Genomic DNA, 25,399 nt, shown 5'->3' with positions numbered 1-25,399 from the left:
GCTTAATTTGTTGGTATAATCTATACAGACATGTCTTTGATTGTACCTAAGTTTACTGAAGGTCAATAAGTTCTTGTTCCTGTTGCAGAGTTTGTCAGCAGGAATTAATTAGCCTGGTAGGATGAAATTCTTATGAGTGAATTGAATGCAAGAGAGATAAGAGCTTCTGGGTGAATTCTTTAGAAATAATTATGTTTTAGGAATGTCTACTTTAAAATGATCTCTAGATATATTTGGTGACTTGAAATTTTAGAGTTGTGCTAAATTAAGTTAAATGATGGAAGTTTATCGAATGGCTGACTAGTTAGGTCATGCTCAAACAAGACAGGATACAGAAATATTCACTAGAAATTAAGATTTTTAAGAACTGATGATTCTAATTTAAATGCGTAATTGAAGCTACTAAGAACAATGGGGGCCACATTTCAGTATACAGTAGGAAAGTAGGATATATATTTTGAGTAAAACAAAGTATGAGGAATAGAATTGCAGTTTGTTAGGGGAAAAGAAGATGATTTGGTCCTAGAGTTGGTTGTTTCTAAGTGGGTTAAAAAAAAATAAGGGGTAGACTAATATGGATGCAGAAATTTGTGTAAAGTTTGTAAAAAGGGAGCCCTGCAAAAGGAGTTCTGTGCGTGGTCAAGCTGAGATTGGATTGAACCTGTTTGGGTAAGTGGATTCTGTAATTAAAAGGCTGGTGCAGGACTAAATTTGTTTCCTCTCTTAAGAGAGCAAGTTCCATTAGAATGCTTCTGATAACAGATTGTGTGAAACTTTTTTGATATTTTGACCTACTTTCTGTCAAATCCTAATTAACGTTCTTCTGACTTCAGCTAACTTTGGGATGCTTCAGAGGGTCCCTGAGGCTTCTCAGTGGAGAATATTTAACTAGGATTGGTTGCTATGTCGAATTGCATGCGAAGATTGTCAAATGAGTGATAAGCCTCCTCGGATTATAGGGTATGGATAAATGTTGGTAGGGACATTCTAGAAATTATATGAAGTTTCTGAAATTTAGATGTGTCCTGGTATAATGCTATCAGTCCTAATTCTGGTTGTTATCTTGGAATGTTGTGTGTTACAGCCACCTCACTAAGCTTCTTTGTCAAAAACATTGTGGTCAATAAAATAGATAAATAATAAGATTATACTATATGGCACAGGGAACTGTATTCAATATCTTATAGTAACTTATGGTGAAAAAGAATATGAAGACAAATATGCGTATGTTCCTGTATGACTGAAGCACTGTGCTGTACATCAGAAGTTGACACAACATTGTAAACTGACTATACTTCAATAAAAATAAAAACACAAAACAAAACGTTGAGGTCAGGTCTCATGCTTTGCCTTTTTTGGGCCTTTTGAGGACAGTTATATTGATGGTTTTTGGACCTGCTTCATTTCAGGAGGATTCATAAAAAGGGCTTTTTGACAGGTGCAGGCTTCTTTTAGATCGTATGCCGAGTGGGATAAGATCTTTAAGAAGTCTAATGAAAACTCTGATTTCATAAAAGCTGTTAGTAAAAGGGATTGATTGCAAAGGATTGAGTGGAGTGAGGAACATGGGTATAATTTTTTGGTTGTCTGAAGAATCACTGGCTTTTAACATATGCTTTCTCATTGAACTGTTGACCGAATGTTTGTCTCCCTATGAATATTGCCCCCAAAGTTTAGGATAGAGAATTCTCTAATGGAGTTGTCACACCGTATAGCCACTCATGATGTGTGACAATGCTTGCTTCTCTAAAATAACATCCCCCTTCTTGTCCACACCTGTTCTCAAGACTGGGGAGTAGCAAAGAAAAGAGGGGGAATTATAACTGAGCAGGACCCTATGGGGGGCCTTCCTCCCCCATATCCTCTGCTGTAGCTCCTCTCTGAAGCACCCAGATAGTAACATCTCACACGTATTTCCTGAATTTTTCTGCTGCTGAAAACCATCAAATGGAAGAAGTTAACTACTTGATGATCATGAGCGCGCAGCCCCCGAGCCTCTGCCTGAGGACTGATCACCAGCAACCAATCAGAACCGTGCACAGCTGATCACATACCCTGGCTGCCCCTCCCTCCGCTGGCCTTTAAAAATGCCCAGCTGAAACCACTTATGGGGCATGTGGCACCCATTCTTGCTCTGCCCAGCAATAAACCTTGCTCTGCTCTAAATTCTGTTTCAGTACTTTGGGGCCTACCTGCGTGTTGGGCACGTGAACTTGCATTCAGTAACATACCCGGATAGATACATCAGAAGAATGAATAATACTAATAAATCATATTTAGCACTTACGTGTGTCAGACACTGTTCTAAGTTCTCTTTTTTAGGTTTTTTTTTAAAGCTTTTTAATTGAGGTATAGTTGATTTGCAATATTAATTTCAGGTGTACAACATAGTGATTCAAAATTCTTACACTCCATTTAAAGTTACTGTAAATATTGGTTATAGTCCCTGTTAACTGGTCTAAGCATTAACTCATTTAATCCTCCCAATAACCCTATGAGGTAGGTACTAGTATTCTCTCCACTTTGTAGGTGAGGAAACTGAGGCACAGAGAGATGAAAGCAATTTATCCAAGGTCACATAGCTAGTAAGTAAGTGTAATACAATGGGAAATATACATTTGATCTTTGTCCTTGGTTCCTGATGCAGAACTCCCAAAACATTTATAATTTCCTAAATGATAAGAGTGTCTAGTTTGTGGGCCCCTTGATATCTTCAGGATGAGGGCTGGTCAGAGAAAGGCTAAGCCTTGATTAGACACTTGAAGCTTTCAGCCCCAGCTTCTAACTTCCAGGGAAGAAGAGCAGCTGGAGATTGAGTTAATCACCAACAGCCAACGGTTTATGAGTTGTGCCCATGTAATGATACCACCGTACAAACCTCTAAGTCACAGCATCCACATGCTGGGAGGGTGGGGCACCCCGACTCCATGGGGACAGAGGACCCTGCACTCAGGACCCTTTCAGACCTTGCCTTCATCTGGATGTTCATCTGTATCCTTTATAATAAACCGATACATACAAGCACAGTGGCTTCCTGAGTTCTACAAGTTGCTCTAGCAAATTATCAAACCTGAGATGGGGGGTGTGGGAACTCCCAACTTATAACTGATCGGTCAGAAGTATGGGTGACCTGAGACTTGCAACTGGCATCTGAAGTGAGGCCGGTCTTGTGGGACTGAGCCCATAAGCCTCTGGAGTTTGATGCTAACTCTGGGTAGTTAGTGTAGGAATTGAATTGAATCGTAGGACACCTAGATGGTGTTGAAATGTTAAAGAATTGGTTGGTGTGAGATTCAAAACCTCTCATTTAGTGTCAGAAAGCTGACAGTAGTGCAGCTGAGATCCAAGTCTTATGTGGTCGGGCTTTTAAGATCTCAGTGAGTAAACTGCATGTATCCCACACACCAAAGGATGCAGGAGAGACCCTCTAAAAGCAGCAGGTGGGGAGTGGGTAATGAAAGCCATTGGAGATGTGCTGATAGATGACTTTAAAGGACTCACTAGATGCTATAAGAAAATGTAGACACACTTGAAGGGGAAAATCAGAAAGACCATGATAAAACATTTCAAGAATTATGACTGAATTCCAGCATAGCAGTGATTGTGTATAGGGGTGCCAACCATCCTGTGCTCTGTAGGGGCAGCCCTGGCGCTGACCCTCTACGGGAGGGTTCCTGGGGGGTGGGGACACACCACAGGCGAGCCTGTTGGGAAAACAACGGCTGAGTGGGGGATGGGAAGACACCTCCTGTGGAACATGACTCATCACAAGGGATGAAAGCTGAACAGGACTTATCTGAACAATGGAAGCCTTGGACAGATCCAGAATTTTTGAAACAAATTTCAAAACAGAACTTAGAAAAGTATGTTAGGAAATCATATGTCTGGGCCCAACGGCAAAGAGGGCAAGCTGTCCACAAGAGAGAGGAGGGATGTAACTGGGGCAAGAGCTGGTGAGACAATTTTAGACTTTGCCGGCTCTGCTTAGAAGGGTTTGGGGAACGATAGTAGAGACACTTTAGAGTAAACATCCAAGAGACCACAGAAAGGGGTGCTTCTGCTGCTACTGGAGCAACACCAGACACTTAAGGCAGAGGGAAGGTGGGAAGGAGGCTTTGTGGGCAGAGGTGATGCAGGGAGGAGCCCAGTTTTCGGCCACATCAACCTTAGCCCGGGCTTAGCAATTGGAAACTGACTCTAGTTGAGACAGAGGACAATCACAGAGCGGGTCACAAGCTGGAGAGATTCCAGGGAAGGAAGAGAATCACGGGGGTCCAGGATAAATGTAGCTGGGATTGGGAACACAGGCTTACAGGGAAGTGGAAGTCAAGACACGTCTTACATATGTGATGGATACCAGGGAGGAAGAAGGGAGCCTCCGCTAAGCCTGTGGAGGGAGGGGGACCCACTTTACATTTTTGAATTTTGCACAGAGACATGAATATTTCAAAGGTCATTCTCTGAGAAAGGAGGCAGAATGTGTGGACTGGATGGTTTCCCCCAGGATACAGGCAGCAGAATGCAAAATTAACCTCTTGGTGGTGGCTTTCTTTTACCACCACAGTTGCAAAGACTGAAGCTGAGATTTTCGTTTTTCCTCTTTCATGTTTTCTGTCTTTCCTGTGTGTCCCTTGTACTATCAGACATCTGATCCGGTGGTTCCTCAGCAAGTCACGTGGCTCTCTGATCTGGGGTTCTGGGAACTGAAGTTTGCACTAGTAGCTGGGGCTTTGCTTGTGTTTTCTAAGTTCTCCGTGGGTAAGCTGATTCTGGGATGGCGTTCACGTGTCTCCTAAAGTGACTCTTTAGAAAAAAGTGGGTACCAGAGAAATTCAACTTGGGATTGATTGAACTTTAAAGGAACCAGAACCACTACCCCCACTCCAGTGGGAGAGGTCTCCGCGGGAGAAGGAAAGCTTTGACTCTGCCTCTGGCGCTGGAGTGAGATTTCTGGCTGAGGAGGAACCCAGGAAGAAATTCAGGAAAGGCAGGGCTAGCATTTCAGACTAGCATTTCATAGAATTTTTAAGTTGAGAGAGGAGGATTTTATTCTGCATTTTAATTTCTCTTTGGATATATATTAAAGGGAGATTTATATTCAAATGTTCTATAGCATTTGGTGCCCTTTATGCCGTCCAGAGGTGCTGGTTGTCAGTGCTGGTGAGCTACACTGGACAGTGTGGCTGGTTTTCATGGGAGAGAGGGAATTTGGGCTTGGAGTGTAAGCTGGACAGAATGAATGGATCCTGTGATCTATCCAGAGCAATCCCAGAAGCGTGAGCTAAGCTGTCTCTTGCATGGGTCCTAGGACAAGGAGAGTGGTTCTCCCCAGCATGTGGCCCTCCCCAGTTCGTCTTCCTCACCCCCACACTGCCCACAGTGGCCTCAGAAATCTGCCCAAGGCTGGAAGCCATAGACTGTATCTCACTGTGTCTGGGGGGCTCGGACAGTGAACCCACTGTTTTCTTTATTTGTACACTGTAGGGGCTTTTCTGCAAGGCATGAGAGTGGACCCACCCCCCCCACCAAAGTAGAGCCCCACTCAGCTCTCCGGGCCTCTGGCACAGAGACCCAGGGCAAAACGCCTTCCTTGGCTCACCCACTGAGTGATTTCGTAATACTGAGCTCTTGTGCCATCCTCCACACTGGAGGGAGGCGATCCTTTGGAGAACACATGGTGGCCAGAATGTTGGTTTCCTGCTGCATGTCTTTCTGTGTCAGCAAGGGAGCCGTAGAGGTCCATAAGGATAAGCGGGTGGGAGTCTACTAGGGGCCCAGGGGAGCTGAGCATATCAGACTTTGTGATTTTTAAAGCTTTAGATCTGTTCTTTGAAGTGACTGCTGGTCATCAGATTTCACCCTTCCAGACAGCAGTAAACATGGGGGCAACATTCTGAAGTGGGGAACAGGCTGCCTTAATGGGCTGCACCTCTCCCCTCGTGATGACCACAGGCGGAGTGCAGAGGTCTGAGTTTAGCCAACCACCGAATTTGGATATGGTTGAGCGGGGTGGTATTGGGTTGATCAGTACCTTTCTGGATTGTCCCCTTGAGGAGTAACAAAGCCAAGTCTGGGATGTTTACTGGGAGTGTTTTTACTGGGGTGTGTCCAGTGCAGTGGAACAGCCACGTGGGCGTGTCTTTTGTCCTCACTGATCCCGTTTGCTCACTAGATATGACAGAGACAGCCACGTATTCAGAGTCACCGTGGGCTGTCATTGCCAGGAAGTGGCTGCCTAGCCAGGGACCAGTTTCACATCCTCTTGCCCCACCCCTACCCCTAGCATTTAGGAGTATGAATGGAAGGGAGGTCCTCATCAAGGCTTTCTAGCAGTGGTGAGACTTCTACACACATCCTCCTGCAGGCCAGATGTGGAGGATCCACAAAGTGGAAGGAGCTGGGTCCCCGAATCACCGCGTGGAGACAAGGCACCCTGCGCAGGAATATGTGCTGGCGGCCATTACTGTTCTAAGTGGGAAGTAGACTTGTCCTGCATTTGAGGCATTACACGTTCTGGTCTTTTTGTTACAACAGTCTAGTAACACTCTAAGTAATAAACTAGATGGGCGAGTTCGTTCCACAGTTCTCTAGGCAACTGAGAAAGGAAGTGGGCTGAAACTGCCTTGCACCCCCAGGATCCCAGAAATGCACCCCCATGTGTAACAGCTTGGCCCCGGGCAGAGCTCTCCAAGTGAACGTTAGCCAGATAGCCTTATCATTCTGAGGCCCTTAAGCCCTTACCTTATCCCTTAATTAATAAAGTAATTTTTAAAAAATGATCATTAGTAAAAACGGTACTTTGATCCCCACTGACTCTCCATTCCTTCGATCTGTTTTCTGCTGATTAGAGTCATGATGGGGATGAGAGGGTGAACATACAGACCTGCCTCCCTGGGGCTCTGGGCAGAGGCTCCTGAGAACTAAGGGGTGAGAATGAGAAAACAAGGCCTGGGATGCCCGTAGAGGAACAGCATGTGGAATGCCAGACAAGGGGCTCCATCCAGCTCCGTGCTTGGAAAGAGGGTGGCAAGGGGCTGGGAAACAGACTTAGGTGCTGAAGGCAGACATGGCGGTCCAGCCAGGACACTGAGACATGAAACCCTAACAGACCTCAACCCCAAGGGTCGGGGCTCAGTGTGAGTGCAGACAAGCCACCGGGAGAGATGCTTACATGGGCTGGTAGACAGCACACAGCAGGGGTGTAAATCCAGTGGCGTGCCGTCTAGCATAATTCTGAGAGCCTGCCGCTGGGTAGTCATCTCTAACCTAGATTCTTTTCCCCTGAAGCATCTCTTGGGTACCACAATTTTCCTTATAACCAGATCACGGCAGACAAAGACAAGAAAAGGAGAACCACTGGGCGAACAGCTGTGACTCAGAATCTCAGGATTTATTTCAGAACATCACCCTGATATTTGAACTGACGTTTGGTGGATGACGGCCAGTCACAGACAAGCAGACAAGATGGGGTGCCCTGCTCTCCTGCAGAGAAGTCATTGGACCCACTGCCAATGTAGACATTAAAAATGATTAGGGCCACAGTTTAAACCATAATCCACACTAACGCAAGTCCTAGTTTGGGGAGAGACAAGTTGCTAGCCTGTAAGAGAATAAATTTACACAAAATACAAGTTTCTTTTTTTTTTTTTTGCAACAAAAGAAACTATTTATTTGGAATATGCATTACCAGTACAAATTAGGAGACTGTAAAACCTACACCGTGTTAGTATCATTAGAGAACACAAAATTTCAGTTGGAATCAAAAGGGACAGAAGCCTGTGCTCTCACAGAAGCAGAAAAGCTTAAACTTTCAAAACCAAAACAGAGCAGAGCTTTGCAGGTTTATACTCTGAATAATAAGAACGGGGGAGGGGGCGCGGGTGAATAAAACCAACAACCAAAGGAAAGCACTTCAAAATACTCGGAAAGGCCAAAGGAAAGGAAAGAAGTAATAAGAGAGGAAAAGAGGGACAACATTGAATGTTTTATTAGTTTTAACAAAAGGGGGGAAAAGTTTACAAAAAAATAAAAGATTTCAGAAAGCTTTGAGCTAGGGATGGAAACCAGAAAGGTGATGTGAAAAGTTCGTCATTATTTTGTTATAACTTGGAAACAAGGGTGCCAGTGTTCCGGCAGAAACTCTTCCTGAAGTATTGCCCCGCAATTCTGCATGCTTTCCGAACGCTTAATCATTTGTTGAGTGAAAAACGTGTAAGTTCCTCCAGATAATACTGCTTTCTTTTCTCCTGTAACAAAAACATTCCAGCTCAAACCCCTTTGACAATCTGCTTTAAGCAGCTGCCTAAATCAGGGGTTAATGAGGTGCATGGCCGATGGATCCAACTTTTTAACCACTCAGCACTAGACCAACAGGACTGAGTCTGGCTCAAAAGATCAGCAGGCGGAATGGCCCCAGGGATGGCTTCCCGGATCTATTCTACTTTAGCCAAAAGGTACACATCCCACCAGGATCTCCTGCAGGATTCTTCTGGAAGAAAAAATGTCCTCTGTAGGTGGAGGGGCCTAGTGGAATGCTGTTATTAATCAGGAAGAAAGAAAAGAAAGCATTTTGTTGTGACATTCACAATCAACCAAGGCAAAAACCTTTCCCTACAGTGTAAAAGGGTCCCCTGGACCAATTGCTTGAATTGTGAAAGGGCCAAAAGGAACTCAGGTCCCTGGCTTTGTCTTTTTCAGGGACCGCAGGATTGCCACTCACTCCAGAAAGGTGGATGAGCAATGTGACATCAGTGTGGACTTGATCTTTGCTTTTGAAGTCAACTGAATTCTCAAGCAAAGAGAAGTACAAGGAAACAGCGTACTCTACAAAAGTCACCTTTTCACATCACCTCGTATACATATTTAAGGAATAAAAACAGCAAGATCATAATCCTGACAATTAAAACAAAAAGCCCCCCCCATAAACAAACCAAAAATAACACAAAACATAATTTTTTTTTAATATTTTAAAGAGCAAGATAAAGGAAAGAAAAGAATTTATTTCTGGGTCTCGAAGTTAATAAACATAATAACGTGTTAGGTTGTACCTATTATGCTCACTATTCCAACCTTTTTTTTTTTTTTAGTTTACAAAATGAATTACTGTCACTTTTAAACATTGTGAAACAGGAAATGGATGTGCACAACTCGACACTTTTCTAGCATTCTTGAACTAATTCACAAATGCAAGAAAATAAAAGAAAAATGGGGGAAATGGTGAACGTAGGTAGTTCGGTGTTAAAAACTAATGCAGGAATGATGCGCATTGTCACAGAAAGAAAAGGGGAAATTCCCCATCCTGTTTTGCGTGCTATGAGGGTCATTTTTAAAATTTTTATTATAAACACTATTAAATTCAGACCGCTTTTTTGGTTTTTTTTTTCCTTTATCTGAATATACAAGAACATTCATTATCAAATGTTCAGCATCAATACTACAAAGAACGAGACACAAGTCGCAAGAAACAATGGAAAATGTTAATAAAGCTGAAAGAATCGTTGAGTATTTTTTTTTTTTAAGTTTTTTTTAAATTTGAGTTTCTGTAGTTTCATCTTTTTTGGTATCGAAGTCAGGTTTTTCTGGGCAGAAAAATAAAACTCAGAAGGAAAGGGGGGGCAGGGAAAGATATGTGAGAAAAAGGCAACCAGAAAATAAAGAACCACCACCACAGCAAAATAAAAAAATAGAAGTAAAGAAGGTGCCACTTGGCAAAGTACTGCACAGGAGTCAGTTCCACGCCAGGGGAAGGAGTTAGGGATGAAAAGGAGGTTGCAATGAAGAGTGAGAAGGTGGGCAAACCCTAGGACTAGTATCTGTTCTCAGAGGAAATCTGCCAGGGAAAATGGAGAGCTCCCACTTCCATCAGGAAATGAAGGCATCTTGGGGGCACATTTTGGTATCTGTAGGATTGACCTAATACGCATTCCCAGGGAGCTGTACTTCCAGAGGCACGCTCTTTCCATCCCCATCCTTCCACTGCCAGGGTTCCCATGCTTTGCTGAATGAATGCGGAGAGATCTGTTGGCCGCCATGTTGGACGTGATCGCGGGCAAGGAGGGGAGATTGTGGGACAGGTGTTGGGTGCGCCAAGCGCTGTGTGAAGTGCTGGGTCGGGAAGATGCTGTGAGCGGGGACAATCAGTGCAAACTGCAGGGAGGGAACCTGCCTGTGCATAAGTAGCACTGCTCTGATCGTTTCCATTCATTTAAGATGAAATCAGTCAACTCAAATCTGGAGTCATTCTTCCTGTTTCCAAGAGAACCTTTTTGTGTCTCTTTCCTACTTGGCCCCAAATCAGGGGGATGTGATCCCACCATATTCCTGTGTGGGTGGTTTCAATAGATCCCTGCCACTAAGACAAAGTTCTCCACTGGTTCTAATCACTGCAGAAGGGTCACAAGACGCTCCTTCCAAGAATCCTCTTTATCAAGTCCTGTTCTGACTGAGGCACAGGCTACGAGACACAGTCTTTCTACTGCTCTTAGTCATCAAGGCATAATCCCATCCTGCCAAATATTTACTTTTTGTGTTTCCTTCAAATACACATACCTTCAGATTCCTTAGGTGGAACCCCCACCCTACAACACACCCACACACAGAGGAACATTTTCTATTCATTTGTATACTGCCATGCAAAATTTCCATGACCTGTTAGCTGGCCATCCTCATCCCTCAGGATCTTATACCTCACCCGGAGGCCTCTCAAACAAAGTAGATGTGACAGGGCACTAAGTACTTACAAGGCCACATACTGGATGCAAGTACAAGCTCAGAGGACCAGGTCCTGTTTTTCCAATTTAGAAACTTATCTCTATTCTAAGAAACCAAACAGATCAAAACAAACAAAAGCAGCAACATTAACCCTTCTCTTGGTCATCATGGTGATGACCTCAGGGCACAATGTTAACCAGAAGTTAGAACGGGAAAGCCATTTATCGGCCCTGCATGGTATGAACCTGTTTATCTTAGGGACGCTACATTCCCTGACTTTACAATTACAGCTCAGATAGGAATTAAATCAGTTCCTTCAGTCTCTCACAAGGCTCTTGGTGAAGCGGGCATAATCACCCCCATTTTACAGATGAAGAAAATGAGGCACCAAGAGATCTGACCACCTCCCACTTAATCAAGTGACAGAGCTGCCATCTTTACGGCTGGCACAGTTGGCCCTGAAGAAGGTTACGTTCAGCTGACATTGGAGAATAGCTTCCTAATACACACTCTTCTCTCTTAGATAGACCCAGGGGATAAAAATCACTGATGATTTCACAGAAAACATGGCCTCCCCTTCCCCTGTCACTCTCAGGTCTTCAAAGTAAGCAACCAGAATGTTGGCCCAAACCATGTTCTTATACAACTTTCTCCTCCAGGACAAGAATGTGGCGGCATGTAACAATTTGGATAACGAGTGCATGTCCCTATGGTAAACACAAAACCAGAACAGACCGGAATCCATGAGACAGGGTAAGTGCTGTGTGTGGCTCCCTGAGGGCTCCAGGGGTGGTGAGAGCAGGGAGATTTTCCACTGGAATCCTGGCCTTCAGCATGATCAAGTCGATCAAGTCCCTCAAGTCCCGTGTACGGCATTCTGGCGTGTGCATGCTGGGGGTGGGGGTGGGGGGACTGCGGGGCCTGGAAACCCCAGCACATGGTGCTTCTCTGTGTCAGTGACCTTCACTCAAGAGTTGTTAAGTCCCTCCCTTGGGTTCACAAGGCCTAATGCTATGGTTCCTAACGTAGGCATTTGTAGGTGGCGTGTGACTGTTTTTGGGCAAGTGAAGCTGTGAGACTGTGTACGTGCCTGTAGGTCCGTGTACGTGTGTGTGCGTGGGAGAGAGGCATTGGAAGGGTTTCAGGATAAGAACTTTCTACTCCTCAGTGATGCGCTCACCATCGTGCCTAACTCAGACCTGGTTTTACAGCAGGCTCTGAACCTTGCTTACCAAGTGTTCTGCATCATCTCCAGACCCTGCGCCTCTGAAGCCAAGAGCGCTGTTACTGGGAAGATGCAAAAGCCTCTTGGAATCCTGCTCTTCCTGTCCCTCATGCCCTCTCCTGCTGCCTGACCTCCTGCCCGGGAATCAACCTAGCAGAGCTGAAACCAGAAAACGTGGCACCTTTAGAAGCCCAGCAGTGCCAGTCCCCAGTGAATACCTGGGGCCGGGAAGAAGAGGACAGTGTTCTGATCAGAATTGTCCCCAGGGAGGGAAAAGCGAGAGGAGGCAGGGAGGCCTGGAATGAGTAGGGCGATGTGGTGTCTTCCTGCTAAGAGGTAGTGTAAGTAACAAGAGAGACAAGATTTCAGGGTTGCCTGTTAACACTGGGAGTGGGGGATCCGAGTGAGGTACATTTGGCTCCTCAAACCACCAGCATGAAAACAAACAAATGCTTTTATTATTTTCTTTGTACTTTTGTTTTTCTCTTGAAATTCCTCTAATTGTTGCAAATATCCTTCAGGGATGTCATAGAGGGCGGGGACCCAGGGAGTCTAGGACAGAGGGCCAGGGGCAGGGAAGATGACGGACACCAGGCTGACAGCTGGAGGCAGGGAAGGGTGGCTTCTACCCAGAAAAAAAAAAAAAAAAAAATAGGGAAGAGAGTATAAAGAAATGTCCAGATTGGCTGAAATAGCATCCCAAAGAAGAGAAGAGAAGGAGACTCTTATTGTGTTTGCTGATTGCTTCGACCTCCAGTCTGACCGCTTCAGCGTTGAGAAACCCTCCCTCCTGGCCCTGCCCCGACTGGGGCACAGGGTCAGCCGGGATGCGACTGCTGGGAGATCAGTTGGAGGTATCAGAGTGAACACTGCCAGGGCCTTCTGTAGGGGAGGTCACTGATGAAGGGGTAGTAGCATCCTGCCAACCTCCATTAGCCTAGAAGGGAAAAAGGGAGAGAAGTCAGTCCTCTGATATTGGGTGGCTGTTCTGAGCAGACAACGACAATCAGGCAACTTGGGTCAAAGGCCGAGGACAGTGCCTAGCACATGGGGACACTCATCAGATGGGCAGCTATTATTGTGGTTGGTAACATCCTCCTCCCACCCTCAGATGAGCTGAAGTTCTCCTGGTGAGCCTTTGGGCACGTATTAGCACATCCCACTTCTCACAGGCTTTGTAACTTGGTCCAGGCCATCAGATGATGAGTACGTGTGCTCTAGAACAACGGTAGCTGCCCTGCGGGCCAAGGGACTGAGTTCTAGTTCTGATCTGGTTTCGATTAGCTGCTGGCTCTGGCCAAGGCACTTTACCCTCTGCAACCTGCGGTTCCCTTTTAGAAAAATTAAAAGGTTAGCTCCAGTGCTTTCTAAGGTCCTTTCCAGCTCTGGATGCTCCACATGTCATGGGATCCCAGGCACCTGTTCTGTGCCAGGTTCTGTTCTAGATGCTGTAGGGTGTATAATGATGAGTGAGAGACAGTCCACGTGCTCCAGGAGGTGGATAAGACAACACCAGTGAACTGTAATTCCAGGCGGAACCTAACCAAGGGGACAGGCCAGTTGTTATGAAGATTCAAATGAAGGTGATATCTCCTCTTGGTGGAGATCAGCAAAGGCTTCATGGAGGAGGTACTCTGTGAGGTGAGCCTTGAAAAGTACAGAGGGTGACTGAGGCAAATAAAACAGGTAAAACAAGGGTGCCGACACCATAAGGACTGGTCTGTGTGAACAGATCTAAAAAGGCAGAAAGACAGGAAGCTACAAATTTGATAAGACATTTGTAGATCATCTTTCTAAGACTCTAAATCCAGATGCATTCAAACAATCAAATTGTTCTTAAGGATGTGTTTTAATAACCACCCTTTTCAAAAAGTATCCCATCATTAAAATAGTTGAAGGATGATTTGCTATAGTGGTTGATGCATGATTGTTTATGTATTTTAAAGCACTGAAATGTAAGTGTCCTGAAAGCTATCCTCCCCCCACCCCCGCCCCCAATCACTGGGCTCCTTTGCAGTTAATAGACCTCAAGTCTGGAAATTTTAATGTTGAACAGACTAGGTTTTAGGCAGTCCTAGGAAGTTATTTTTATTGGACTTTCCTTTTATTCCCAGAAATATTTGGGGGTACCTGGGGCAGGTGTTAATTTTGTCATTTAGGAGGGACCATGGTTTCTGCTCTAGCACAGTCTATCTACAGTACTTAAGAGCATGCTTAGCACTTAATAGGTGCTGGCAAAGTTTGTCCACGTTTCATTCATGAGAAAGCAGAGGTGCAAGAGGAAAGCAGGCTTCCAGATTATGATGGAGACAGAACCCAGGCTTCCTAACCTTTGAATCAGGCTTCTTTTCTCTGCCTTTTTCATCCACTTGGCATGCTCTGTCATCGGCTTCCCCAAATGAGGCTCTGACTGTCCCAGGAAAGCCAGGCTTTTAATTCAAAGCAGCTCCCACCATACCTCATACTTCAGCATGAGGGTAGGTTTTTTTTTTTTTTCCCACACCTCCGTAAAGAGCAGATCTAGGTACCAAGAGGGCAAAAGGTCATCCTGGGCAATGCCCAGAACACGGATCAATGAGTAACTGCTCTCAAGTTCAACTCGCCATCTCCTAACTCGTCTGGCAGCTCCACCCACTCCCCTTCCTTGCTGGAAGACATTTCCCCTGTTGTTTGTGAACAGGAACAATGAGGGGAAAATGGGAATTCTCTTCTAACAGGGGGCTTTTCTTTCTCGTTGGAGGGCCCAGGCTCTGTAGTACAACCAGAATCAAGAAAAGAATTAATTCAATTTCCTAAGTCAGGCTGCTCACAGGGATGGCAATATCTTAGCCTCCCCTCTCAACCAAGAACACGTGGATTCTCTTGGTGCCATTTTTGGCTGATGGAGAATAGTGGTGGTATTTATTTTTCCCCAAAGAGAATCCTTTAGCATCCCTGACCTTTTCTGATGATAAAAGTAAGACATGCTTAGATAATACTTGCAGTTATACATGCAATAACACTATTTGAAAATAGGAGAAGTGCAAAAGGCAAAATGTACAATAGCCATAAATCTACTGCCCAGAGATGATTCCTCTTAGCTTTTTGATATTTGTCAGCCCTAAAAATTTTTATATGTGTATGTTTAGCAGAAGGATAGGTGGATAAATATTTAATTCACTAATTAAACAGACTAAAAGGTGTGTGTGTGTGTGTGTGTCTGCTGAGTAGGACGGGATTTTAGGAAACCTGACAGGGGTTCTGTGAGGACAAAGTCACAAGGCAGAGAGGAAGGTGCTGGTAGAAGAGGGGAAAAGTCATGTATCTTAGGATCGACCTGGTCTGAGACAAGTAGATGAGGAAGCTCTCTAAAGCATTTAGCATCCGTGTCATAGCGCATGTGGCACAAAGGCATTTCATTATGCTGCTCACACCCCCCCACTAGGACCGAGCCACACTACAGTGCCATTCAAATAACAATACGTGGTGCCCAAGACGGAGCCATTAGTAAAGGAAATGAGTTCCGTGGCATTTCACTAGGAGGGAATTATAGCAAGGCGCTCCATATTGACCGAGAGGTTCCAGGAGACTTCTTTTTGAGTTGTCTCAGCGCTGAAATAACTCACACAGTAGACATTTGATCTCTCTCCTTAAAAAAGTTCTGTTTTCTCAGGCCAGTGCGCAAGATGCCAGAGGGGCCAGAGAGCTCACAGATGGCGCAGACAGGAATTAGTTCAAGCCAGCATCAAGCCAGCATCTTAATTATGCTAGCTGGCCTGGTGAAGAGAATATATAAAACCTTTAACAAAATCTTACTAAAAATAAACAACTCTCTCTAACTGCCTTTTTTTCACTCCCCCTCCATTCACATACACACAGACACACAGGCACCCGCTTCGGATGGGGTGACCAGCTGTCCCAGTTTGCCCAGGACTCAGGGATTAATGGAATATGGGACATTCAGTCCCTGGTCACCCTACCCCAGGACATCCCAGCTCTGACCCTCTACTTCTTGCCAAAGTCAGGACACGGTAGCCTACAGGTTTCAACGAACAACAAACAAGTCGAACACTGGGAAACCTTAAAGGATGCTTTTCTCTGGAGGTGCTTTATACAATGGTATATTGTCTGCTGCTGTTGCTGCCAAAATGTCCACGAGATCAGAAACTGCGAGAAAAATCCCACGCGACCTTAGGGGTTTCCCGTAAATCACTTCGGCTGCTTCGGCTGTGATGTAAGCTTTTAATGTAAGACGTTCGGAGGCTGCACCGTCTTGGGAAACAGCTGACCTCGCTTACTGCCACGTTAACCCCGGGGAGCGATTCCTTCCCTCTTCTGCCACCGCGGGTGAATATTAAGTAGGAAACGCTGCCTTTGTGTGTTTATTTATCTCTGGGCACAGTGCAAGTCAAAGACTGTCTCACTGACAACTGGGTGGGGGTGGCGGGAAATAAGACTTTTTCGCTTTAATTTTCTTCCTGCACCCCAACTTCCTCCTTCACTCTCTGATGATGCACAACTGTCCTATATAACGGACACACTCACTTTGCAAAATGCTGATGCTGGAAACGCCTTGAGGGGTTACAGGCGTGGGAATCTGCAAAGTCAATGCACTCTTTATCTCACAGCGTCCATAACGAGAGAGAGTGCACATTAACACCCAGTTCTTCGGGCTAATTCTGTAGCCTGTGGCTTGGGCAGCAAGACTTGAGCTAACGTTTAATTCCACCAGGGGAATCCTAAGCCACCAGCAGGCTCACCCTGGAAGCTCCTGGAAGAGGAAGCTCCTAGGATATACAATTAGGGCGAAGTGCAGCAGGTTTCCTAGTTAAGAAAATCTAGACTTTCGAAACACAGATTCAAGGTATTTTGGAACACAATGTTTCAGGAACAAAAAATGCCTATTTACTTTATATCCTGCCCTAATGAATTTAGCGCATAATTTGATGGACACCAAGTTTCGCCAGAACCCCATCTAATGGATAAGGCCTGTCAGAGGAGGGAGACGGAGCGAGCCACGGAGCTGGGGATGGAGCGATGGCTGATGGCACAGCTGGGGGAGTTTCTCCTAACAAAACACAAGAGCTCAGAACTGCAACTGAAGCCCTGACTTCTCTGTTCTCTGCCACCCTCCTTGAGCTGGAACAGGGGCCACCCGCCTCTCCCTCACTGCTGCTTTCAGCCCAGAGCAGCGGCTGCTGCTGGGCTGAGAACGGCTGGTCCCATCCTCCTCCCTTTCCCGCTCTTCCTCTGAGCTTACCTTAGCAGCACACGGTTGATGCAGAGAATTCATCACCTGATGTGACAGCCCAAGCGAGCCTGGCACTAAGAAACTCTCATTTGCAACCCAGAAATACGCTGAGGTGCCACAAACTGGCTGATGTCAGCACCGAGCCAAGCTCGATCTGCATACAGGCCAGATGCCATTACCAGAGATGCTTTCAGCATGGGTGAGAAGGTGGACGTGCTCCAGGCCTGCAACCACCCAGGCCCTGGTGGGGCCGGCCAGAAGAAAAACAGAGAAACATGGATACATCCTCTCTGCCTCGCTCTACGCACATGCACACACGTGCACACACGCAGCCACTGTTCATCAGGGGAGACACCGGCTCACAGAGTGGAGTCATACCCTAGACCCAGCCTTGTTCCATCCAGATAGAACTAGGTTGCCCTGATACGCATATGCTTCTCCGAAGACTATACTGTGGGTGCTTACCAAGAGAGGCTCTGGGATGAACGATGCTATTGGAAAAGCCCCTTTAGGGAGAAAGGAGTCAAAATTTCCCTGGGAGATTTTACAGCAGTAAACAGATCCATGCCTATTCTGCACCCCCTAGTCCTGCCTCTAGCTGCCACCAGATCTTTCCAAGATGTGGTTCCGATCACGTCACCTCCCTGTTTAAACCCCCAGTGGCTTCCTACTGGCCTCAAGATGCGGTTCAATGTCAGGGCCTACCACGTCCTGGACCTTGCTGACTCTCCAGCTCAATGCTCATGGTTAACACTTCAACTGTGTCAGGATACTTAGAAATTCCCGTAACAGGGTTGCCAGTTCACGCCTGTTTCTTTCCCCTTAAATACAGTGTCCCGCTCATCCACCTACGTGCCTCTCTCACCCTGGCCGTTTTTCAAGACTGAGTGTAAGTATTCTCCCACCCGTATCTGCCCCCAGCAACCTCTCTTCCTCCTGCAAGCCCCCTGGGCTGTCCCCCCAGGATGTACCCCTCTCTCTCATGTGCCGCCGTATTGCATTTGCTCATCACACATCTGTCTTACCTACTGGACCATGAGAACAGGGCTATGGGACTTATCTTTGATTCCAAAGTGCCTACCACAGTGCATGACACAGCACAGAATTTAGTATCTCTTGGAGGAATATAATAAGAGGTAAATAAATGTTTCGTGGCACTGTACCATCCATTCCCCAGGTGTGGACAGATCAGGTCCCTGAGTATCAGGTCCCTGACCTCCACAGTTCAGTCTGACTGTAGGTAAAGAGCAGGGCACACCTAGAAGATATTCAAGAGGCAGAACAGAGGCAGTGCCAGGTTTCAGGGTAAGTTTTACACCTAGAAAGTCAATTTTTCTCTTACTAAGTAGGTGTCAAGGAGACCCAGTACTTCCTAGCTTATCCCAAACAAGTAACCATGATAAATATTTATATTCTGTTTTCTTTTTAGGGAAAAGAGTGGAGAAAAACAAGGCACCCTGCCTGTGGCAGCTCCATCTCAGCAAGGAGTGTTCTGCACAGAGAGCAAGGAGCAGGAAGGGGTCCCACCCTGCAGCGGGAACGGTCTCCTAGGCAACAGCCCAGGCACCGTGGGAATCCCACAGACGTGCAGAACAGGCACAGCCCCTCAGTGGCCGGCAGGCTGTCTGCCCGCCTTGACTCTCTCCAGGGCTCAGGCCCACCTGCAGAGTCCGCTTCCACCTTAGGGCCTGGGAATGGCGTTGCAGCCAACTATAAGGCGCCCAGTTACATATACATTTTAAACAACAAATACTTTTTATGTTAAGTATAGCCCACGCAGTATTTTCATTTGCTAAATCTGGTCAACCCTGTCTGGGAAAAACATGTTCTTTCAGCTCTCCAATTTCTCTTCTAGTCTAGTTTGGTACCATAGGTAACTCGGAGTCGATTTTGCTGTTTTTCTTGTTTTGAACTCTTTGCACCTGGATCTCCGTACAGGGAATGTCTCCCCTGTGGCCGAGCACGTCCCCACCAAGCCCAGGCCCAGCTTCTGCTTAGCTCCCTGCTATGTACTGCAGCTCACTTACGACTGAGGTCATGATTTTCTCTTGCAACTGAAATCCTGCTCTGGAATTTCAGCCCACCAACTACGACCTGCCATCCCATTTCCCAGAAGCCAGTCCTCTGCCTAGATTATCCGAAGCCACTGGTTCTAGGATTCCTGTTCCCACGGCCCCCTGTCCTCTCTGAGTGCTGTCTACCACTAGATCCCTGGGGACCTTACATCCAAGTCACACCACCACACTCCTTACTCGTCTGGTTCCCAGCAGCCCTGAGATTTTGCTGTGACGGTCCATAGGTTAAGAAAGATCAGCTGTGCAATCAGCCGTTCCTGGGAGAGAAGAGACTTTAACGGTGTGAGCTGCTGTGGAGAAACAACAGACTTCCCATCGCCAAAGTGAGATTCCTTCTTACTCTAGAGAGAAGTCAGGCGAGAGGCTTTCTGCCTTTGTCTGTCCCTCTCCTCTGGTCTCTAGGAATCCGTGTCTTCTTTCAAGGCCCAGCGAGAGAACTACCTCCCTTCCAGCAAGGTTCTTCAGGGCAAACCATCACCCACTTCCCTAAATCCTGGTACCACCAACCTTTCGCCCTTTCACGTTGACGTCTAACCAGGCGCAGTTCTTACTTATTTCGATGTCCCATGTGAGCGCCAGGACTTACTCACTGTAATCCTTTAATTCTTAAATTCTACGAATAGGTCTTCAGTGCCTCCCTCATGTGATATACTAGGCATACAGTGGTAGATACAACACATTAAAAAAAAAAATCTGGTGTCTGCTCCATGAAGCTTGCTGTCTTGTGGGAAGCAGACATTCAAAACATCATCCAAAGAACAAGTAAAGACCCCAGATGGGTAAGTGCTGTGAGGGAGAAAAGCAGGGACCTCATTGAGGTGGGGGCTTCTGGAAAGTCAGCCTAAAAGTGAACAGAAAATAGACAAGTAACGAGTGGGGCAAAGAGCCCTCTAGGTGGAAGCAGAAACCCGCCCAAAGGCTGCAAGGAACTGCAAGAAAGCCAGAAAGGATGGAGCATAGGAGCAGAGTGGGGAGTGCAGAGGATGGGCTGGAGACTGGGATGGCTTGATCACGCCAAGGCCTGCAGGCCATGTGAGGGCTTTGATTTTTATCCTCAGTGAGATGATACATCATTCAGTCAAATCAAGTCACTGGAAGATGAGGATCACGTCTGACAGAGCAGCTGCTCAGTTAAGCACTTGAGTTGAATGAACAGAGAAGTGAATGCTTTGAACGCTTCCTTTGGTCCCCGTCCCTGTGACCGTAAGGCCGCCTGGCTGCTGGTGCCCATTGTAACTTTGTACTTATGCGGGACTCACTGATAATTCTCTGCCTTTGGTTGCTGAATACATAAGGTACCTAAACAAAGTGTGAACTCCTATTTTTACTTCTCAAGCCAGGAAGCTAGGGCTCAGAAGCTAGAATTCGCCAAACTCAGTCCCCACTATATGCCACTGCTTTTGGACATTTCAAGTTTCAAATGCCTGCGGGGTGCAAATTGTAGAGAGTGGGTGCTACTGATCTTATGCTCTTAAGTTCACCTTCAAGGAATCTTTGTGCTATTTTTTTTTTATTTAATAATTAAAGTATAGTTGATTTACAATGTTGTGTTAGTTTCTGGACAGCAAATTGATTCAGTTATACACACATATATTTCATATTCTTTATCATTACAGGTTATTACAGGATAGTGAATATAGTTCCCTGTGCTAAACAGTAGAACCTTGTTGTTTACCTATTTTATATACAGTAGCTAGTATCTGCAAATCCCAAGCTCCTTTTTTTTTTTTTTCGGTGGAGGGAGGTAAGTAGGTTTATTTATTTATTCTTAGAGGAGGTACTGGGGATTGAACCCAGGACCTCATGCATGCTAAGCAGGTGCTATACCACTTGAGCTATACCCTCCCGCTCCAGACTCCTACTTTATCCCTTTGTCCTGTGGTAACTGTAAGTTTGTTTTCTATGTCTGTGAGTCTGTTTCTGTTTTGTAAATATGTCTATTTGTGCCCTTTTTTATAGATCCCACATGTAAGTGATATCATATGGTATTTGTCTTTGTCTGACTTCACTTAGTATGATAATCTCTAGGTTCATCTATGTTGCTGCAAATGGCATTATTTCATTCTTTTTTATGGCTGCATAATATTCCACTGTGATGTTTCTTAAGATGCTAGGATCTATGAACCACGAGGTCAGCCTCAGAGAAGTCTTTCAGGGGGTTTTAATACCTTTCACTCCTAAGCCTCAATCTACCTCATCAAACTTGATTTTGGACCAGACAAACTACTCCTCTGGGGTCATACATCTGAGCCATCACCATGTGTGGTGCCACCTTGCTGGTTAATACAGTTTATGTTATACTGGCAGAGCGAAGTCCTGGTCTGAGATCTGCGCAGTCAGATGGTAAACCTAATCCACGTTCACTTGGTATGAATATGAACTCTCTTACTACAAGGCACTATCTCCAGCCTTATCTGGCATGCGCTCTAACTGCTGTTTCAAGGGCGCTCAGTCAAAATGCAACTGCAAAACTCAGCTGTGGCACCATCACAGTGTGATACCCTGCCAGCGCCCAGCGCCACATGACCGAAGTGCACATACAGGTCAGCTCCGAGATCAAGATCTACTTTGGCACCTTCTTCACATCATCCTCCCCTAATTCATCTGTTGTGAAGGCCCAGAATTAATACTGCCACGTAAGGCACTTGAGACACAGAGGATGGCTCTGGTTGAACCTCTTGTGGCTGGTACAGGATAGGAGGTCGTGTACGCCTCCAGGTTTAGGGTTGGTTGCTTTCTCTTTCTTTTTTTTTTTTAATTGAAGTATAGTCAGTTGCAGTGTGTCAACTTCTGGTGTACAGCATACTCAGTTGCTTTCTGATTTCTATTAAAAGTGCAGATAGGACAGTTAACGTAAAACGTTTCCATGTCCCACAGACTTAGGGAGTCCTTCGGTTAAATGTCCATACAGGAAGTTCAGGCTTGAGATTTGTTGTATTTAACTTTTCAGAGACAAAGAAAAAGCAGCTCGGCTTGCTTTACTAAATAGAGGTGTCCTAGTGCAGAAAACCATTTATATCTGAATAAACATCCTCTACACCCAGACTGGCAAAACCAAAACACACACGCTTACATACATTCACACACAGTATACAAAAACACGCATAATTTCCACATACTTTATCATATTGACGTAGAACTAATACATGTTCAGAAAATACTCACAGCACCTAAAAAATGTGCACACGTGCACACGCACACACACACACACACAGATGCTGGAAAACGGGCTGTGTAAGACAACAGATGATTGTCTTTACTCATGTAGCCAAATCTGAAAAATTCAAGCAAAGAGTATTTTTCTTCTTTCACTCTCAGTATAAATGATCTGATTTTGCTGATTCTGTATAGCCCCAGATTCTTCATTTTATTTTCATAACCTCTGAGTTTTGCCTTGGCTTTGCTGAAGGACTATTATCTACTCAGGGCACACACAGGGATCATAGAGACACCTTGACGATGAACGGCGACCAGCCCCGGAACACACACATAACTCGCGGTGTAAACCTGAAGGCTATTTGCCATCACGCAGGAAGCTAAAGCCTCTTAGACTTTTCTGACCATCCAAGAGACAGCAATTACCCCAGATTATCAGACCCACAATGACATGCCGTGTAAAGAGAGACACCGAGCCAACTCCACATCCCCAAGACTGGCATATTCAAGTACACTTAGGACATTAATAGCAATTTACGTGCCATCACTGAGACAAAGCCATAAAGGCTCCGCTGGCAGCCTCTTATTTTGAAGCCTATTATTTGTGGGAGTTACAGGCTATAATCACAACAGAAACTTTCAAAACCCTTATCTTCCGTGACGCACCAAATCTATTTCAGAGCCATAATTGCTATGTCACCGGAGAGTTTGCTGCTTAATGCACTCAAATGCCATTTAGTGTTTGCAGGGTCATTACAGCTAACAGAAGGGTGGTGGAGGGGAGAGATGTGGTGGGAAGTTGTGGGGGAAAGGCAGACAGAGAATGTTGAGAGGAATGTGCTAGAACGGGGCACTGGGCTCCACTGAGCCTTATTGAGGGGATGGTCCTGTTTTGAGAATTCTATTTACCTGTGAGATGAGGGCAGGTGCTTGGAAACTATGTACTCAAGAGTTCTGAACTTTTTTGACACCATCCCAGGTATCTTTAGTGGACGCTGGGGCAAGGCCTCTTTTATCCTGAGATGCTCATCCAAGGATAAGAATGGGTTGATTTTTTTTTTTTAATTTTAATTTTTTTTCCCTTTTAGATTGTCCCAGTAATCTCTGCAGTGGAAATCTTCCAGGAGTTTGACGTGGCTTTTCTGTACATGTTCTGCTAGGTGGGTGCAAGGGGCAGAGGGAAGGATGATGGTGAGATGTCAAAATTCAATAACCTAGAAGAATGTGCTGCCTGTCAGATGGTAAAAGAAGATGCAAAGAGACAGAGCATCCAAAATATGAGAAAACATCTAGTCACTCAAAAGACCATTTTCTAGACCCGAGTTTAGCTAAGGTTGTAAGAAAGCTTTTAAATTATATGTAGCTTCATTCCTTCAACCTGGCTATAAACTAGCCAATGACTTACTCGGCAATTCCTAATACTTAGGGGAATACTAGACACAGGGTAAATCTTCAAGGAAAGTTTTGACTGACTAATGTATCTGCAGGTTCTTTTAGACAATTTGGGTTCTATTTTACAGTCCTGTGTTTTTTCAGAGACTATAAGAAATATAGAAAATGTCAAGCCAATTCAGATTGCAGGGTTAATTTTTTTTTTTTTTAAGATTACTATCAGAATCACACATAGATCTATCTGCCTTTCATTTTCTTAGGCTAACAATCCAGCTTTCCCGCTGGAGAACTTTACACAGAAATAGACGGAATGAGACCTGGAGCCCTATTCCACATGAGCCTTCCTCCAGTGAGAAATACAATTTTCTCTATTTTCTCAATATTGGCCAAGTGAGAAATGGAGTGATGTCCTTCTTGTGTAAGAGTTCTTAGAAGTCAATAAGAAAAACATGAACGTTTCAAGAATACATATAACAAGACTAACAAAGAGATGAAAAAAGGTTCAATCTCATTAGGAAATCAAAGAGATACAAATTCCATTAAAATAAGAATGAGCTGGCATTTTATAATGTGATAATTGACAAAAGATCGAAAAGCCACTAAGACACTGTTACTGAGGGTGTGAGGAAACGGGAAATGATCAAAAATGCTGTGGGAACCATCAATTCATGGAAGTGTCCAGGAAAAGAGTTTACAATACATCACAAAGGCCTTAGATTTGTTCACATCCTTTGATACAGCAACTCCGTTTCTAGGAATTTATTCAAGGAAATAATAGAAAATATGCACTATATTTTCTGTACTATGATGTTTGCCACAGTGTTGTTAATAATAGTAAAAAAAAAAAAAAAAAGAAAAGAAAAAGAAAACAGCTCAAATGTTCCACAGCAGAGATTGATTAAATAAATTACAGACTTCCCTGGTGACAAACTCCTATGCGGTTATTAAACTTATGTTTGAGAAGAATGTTTAATGATATGGAAAATATTCACAATATATTTTTAGTAAAATAAGCATTTTAGTAAAATGATACGTTCGATATGATCGTAACTTTCCTACACCCACACAATGTACTTACACACAAAATGCTAGACGGCTGCAGAGCAAAAAGGGAGCAGTAATTTTCTTCTGTGTGCTTTTCCTGCAGTCTCCAAATTTTCTACATTAAACATTAATTTATAATCAGAAAAAAAAAGGAAACATAAACAAAGCATATGGAGGCAAGCCCACATCTAATTTAGATCTTTGTCTCATGTGTTTGAAAGGTCTTGGCTGATGTCTAGGATTCACCCGAGAAAAGAGCAACACAGTTAAATGGTCACGTATAGGTCTGAGGAAGAAAGACGAAGGTAAGTGGGACACCTTTGCCTGGAGAACAGAGTTAGCAGGTGTCTGCATAACTCTTCTCAAAATGTAATTACCTGTGAAGAGTATTAATCAGTTGTTTTCCCCATTCCACAAAAAATGAGGTCAAAAGAAGGGGGCTAAACGTAGCAATCAACTTAGACAGGATGGAGAGTTGCCTGACAAGAAGCTCTTGCTCCCCTCTGTGTTCTCCTTGCCCTAATGTCCACAATAACTGGTTAATAATACATTCCAAGAGAACGTCTG

The 25,399-nt window shown here is 44.9% G+C and overlaps 1 protein-coding gene across 6 annotated transcripts in view; it reads right to left on the bottom strand.

Annotated features, from left to right (window-relative positions):
- The window catches only part of PBX1 (PBX homeobox 1), a 316,263-nt gene that overhangs the window by 27,905 nt on the left and 262,959 nt on the right, over positions 1 to 25,399 (bottom strand). For 4 of the 6 annotated variants that reach the window (XM_074349735.1, XM_074349736.1, XM_074349740.1 and 1 more), the window contains one exon: positions 7,966 to 12,872. The exons of the other annotated variants lie outside the window; for them this stretch is intronic. In XM_074349735.1, the coding sequence (XP_074205836.1) occupies positions 12,780 to 12,872 (93 nt within the window). In that variant the 3' untranslated portion in view covers positions 7,966 to 12,779. Of the gene's footprint in view, positions 1 to 7,965; positions 12,873 to 25,399 lie in introns of those variants that run through there. 6 annotated transcript variants of the gene reach the window in all.

The sequence above is a fragment of the Camelus bactrianus genome, chromosome 21, assembly GCF_048773025.1.
Source record: "Camelus bactrianus isolate YW-2024 breed Bactrian camel chromosome 21, ASM4877302v1, whole genome shotgun sequence".
NCBI classification, from domain to species: Eukaryota; Metazoa; Chordata; class Mammalia; order Artiodactyla; family Camelidae; genus Camelus; species Camelus bactrianus.
Note: the sequence above shows the minus strand (reverse complement) of the source record. Positions and strands in the feature narration are given on the sequence as shown.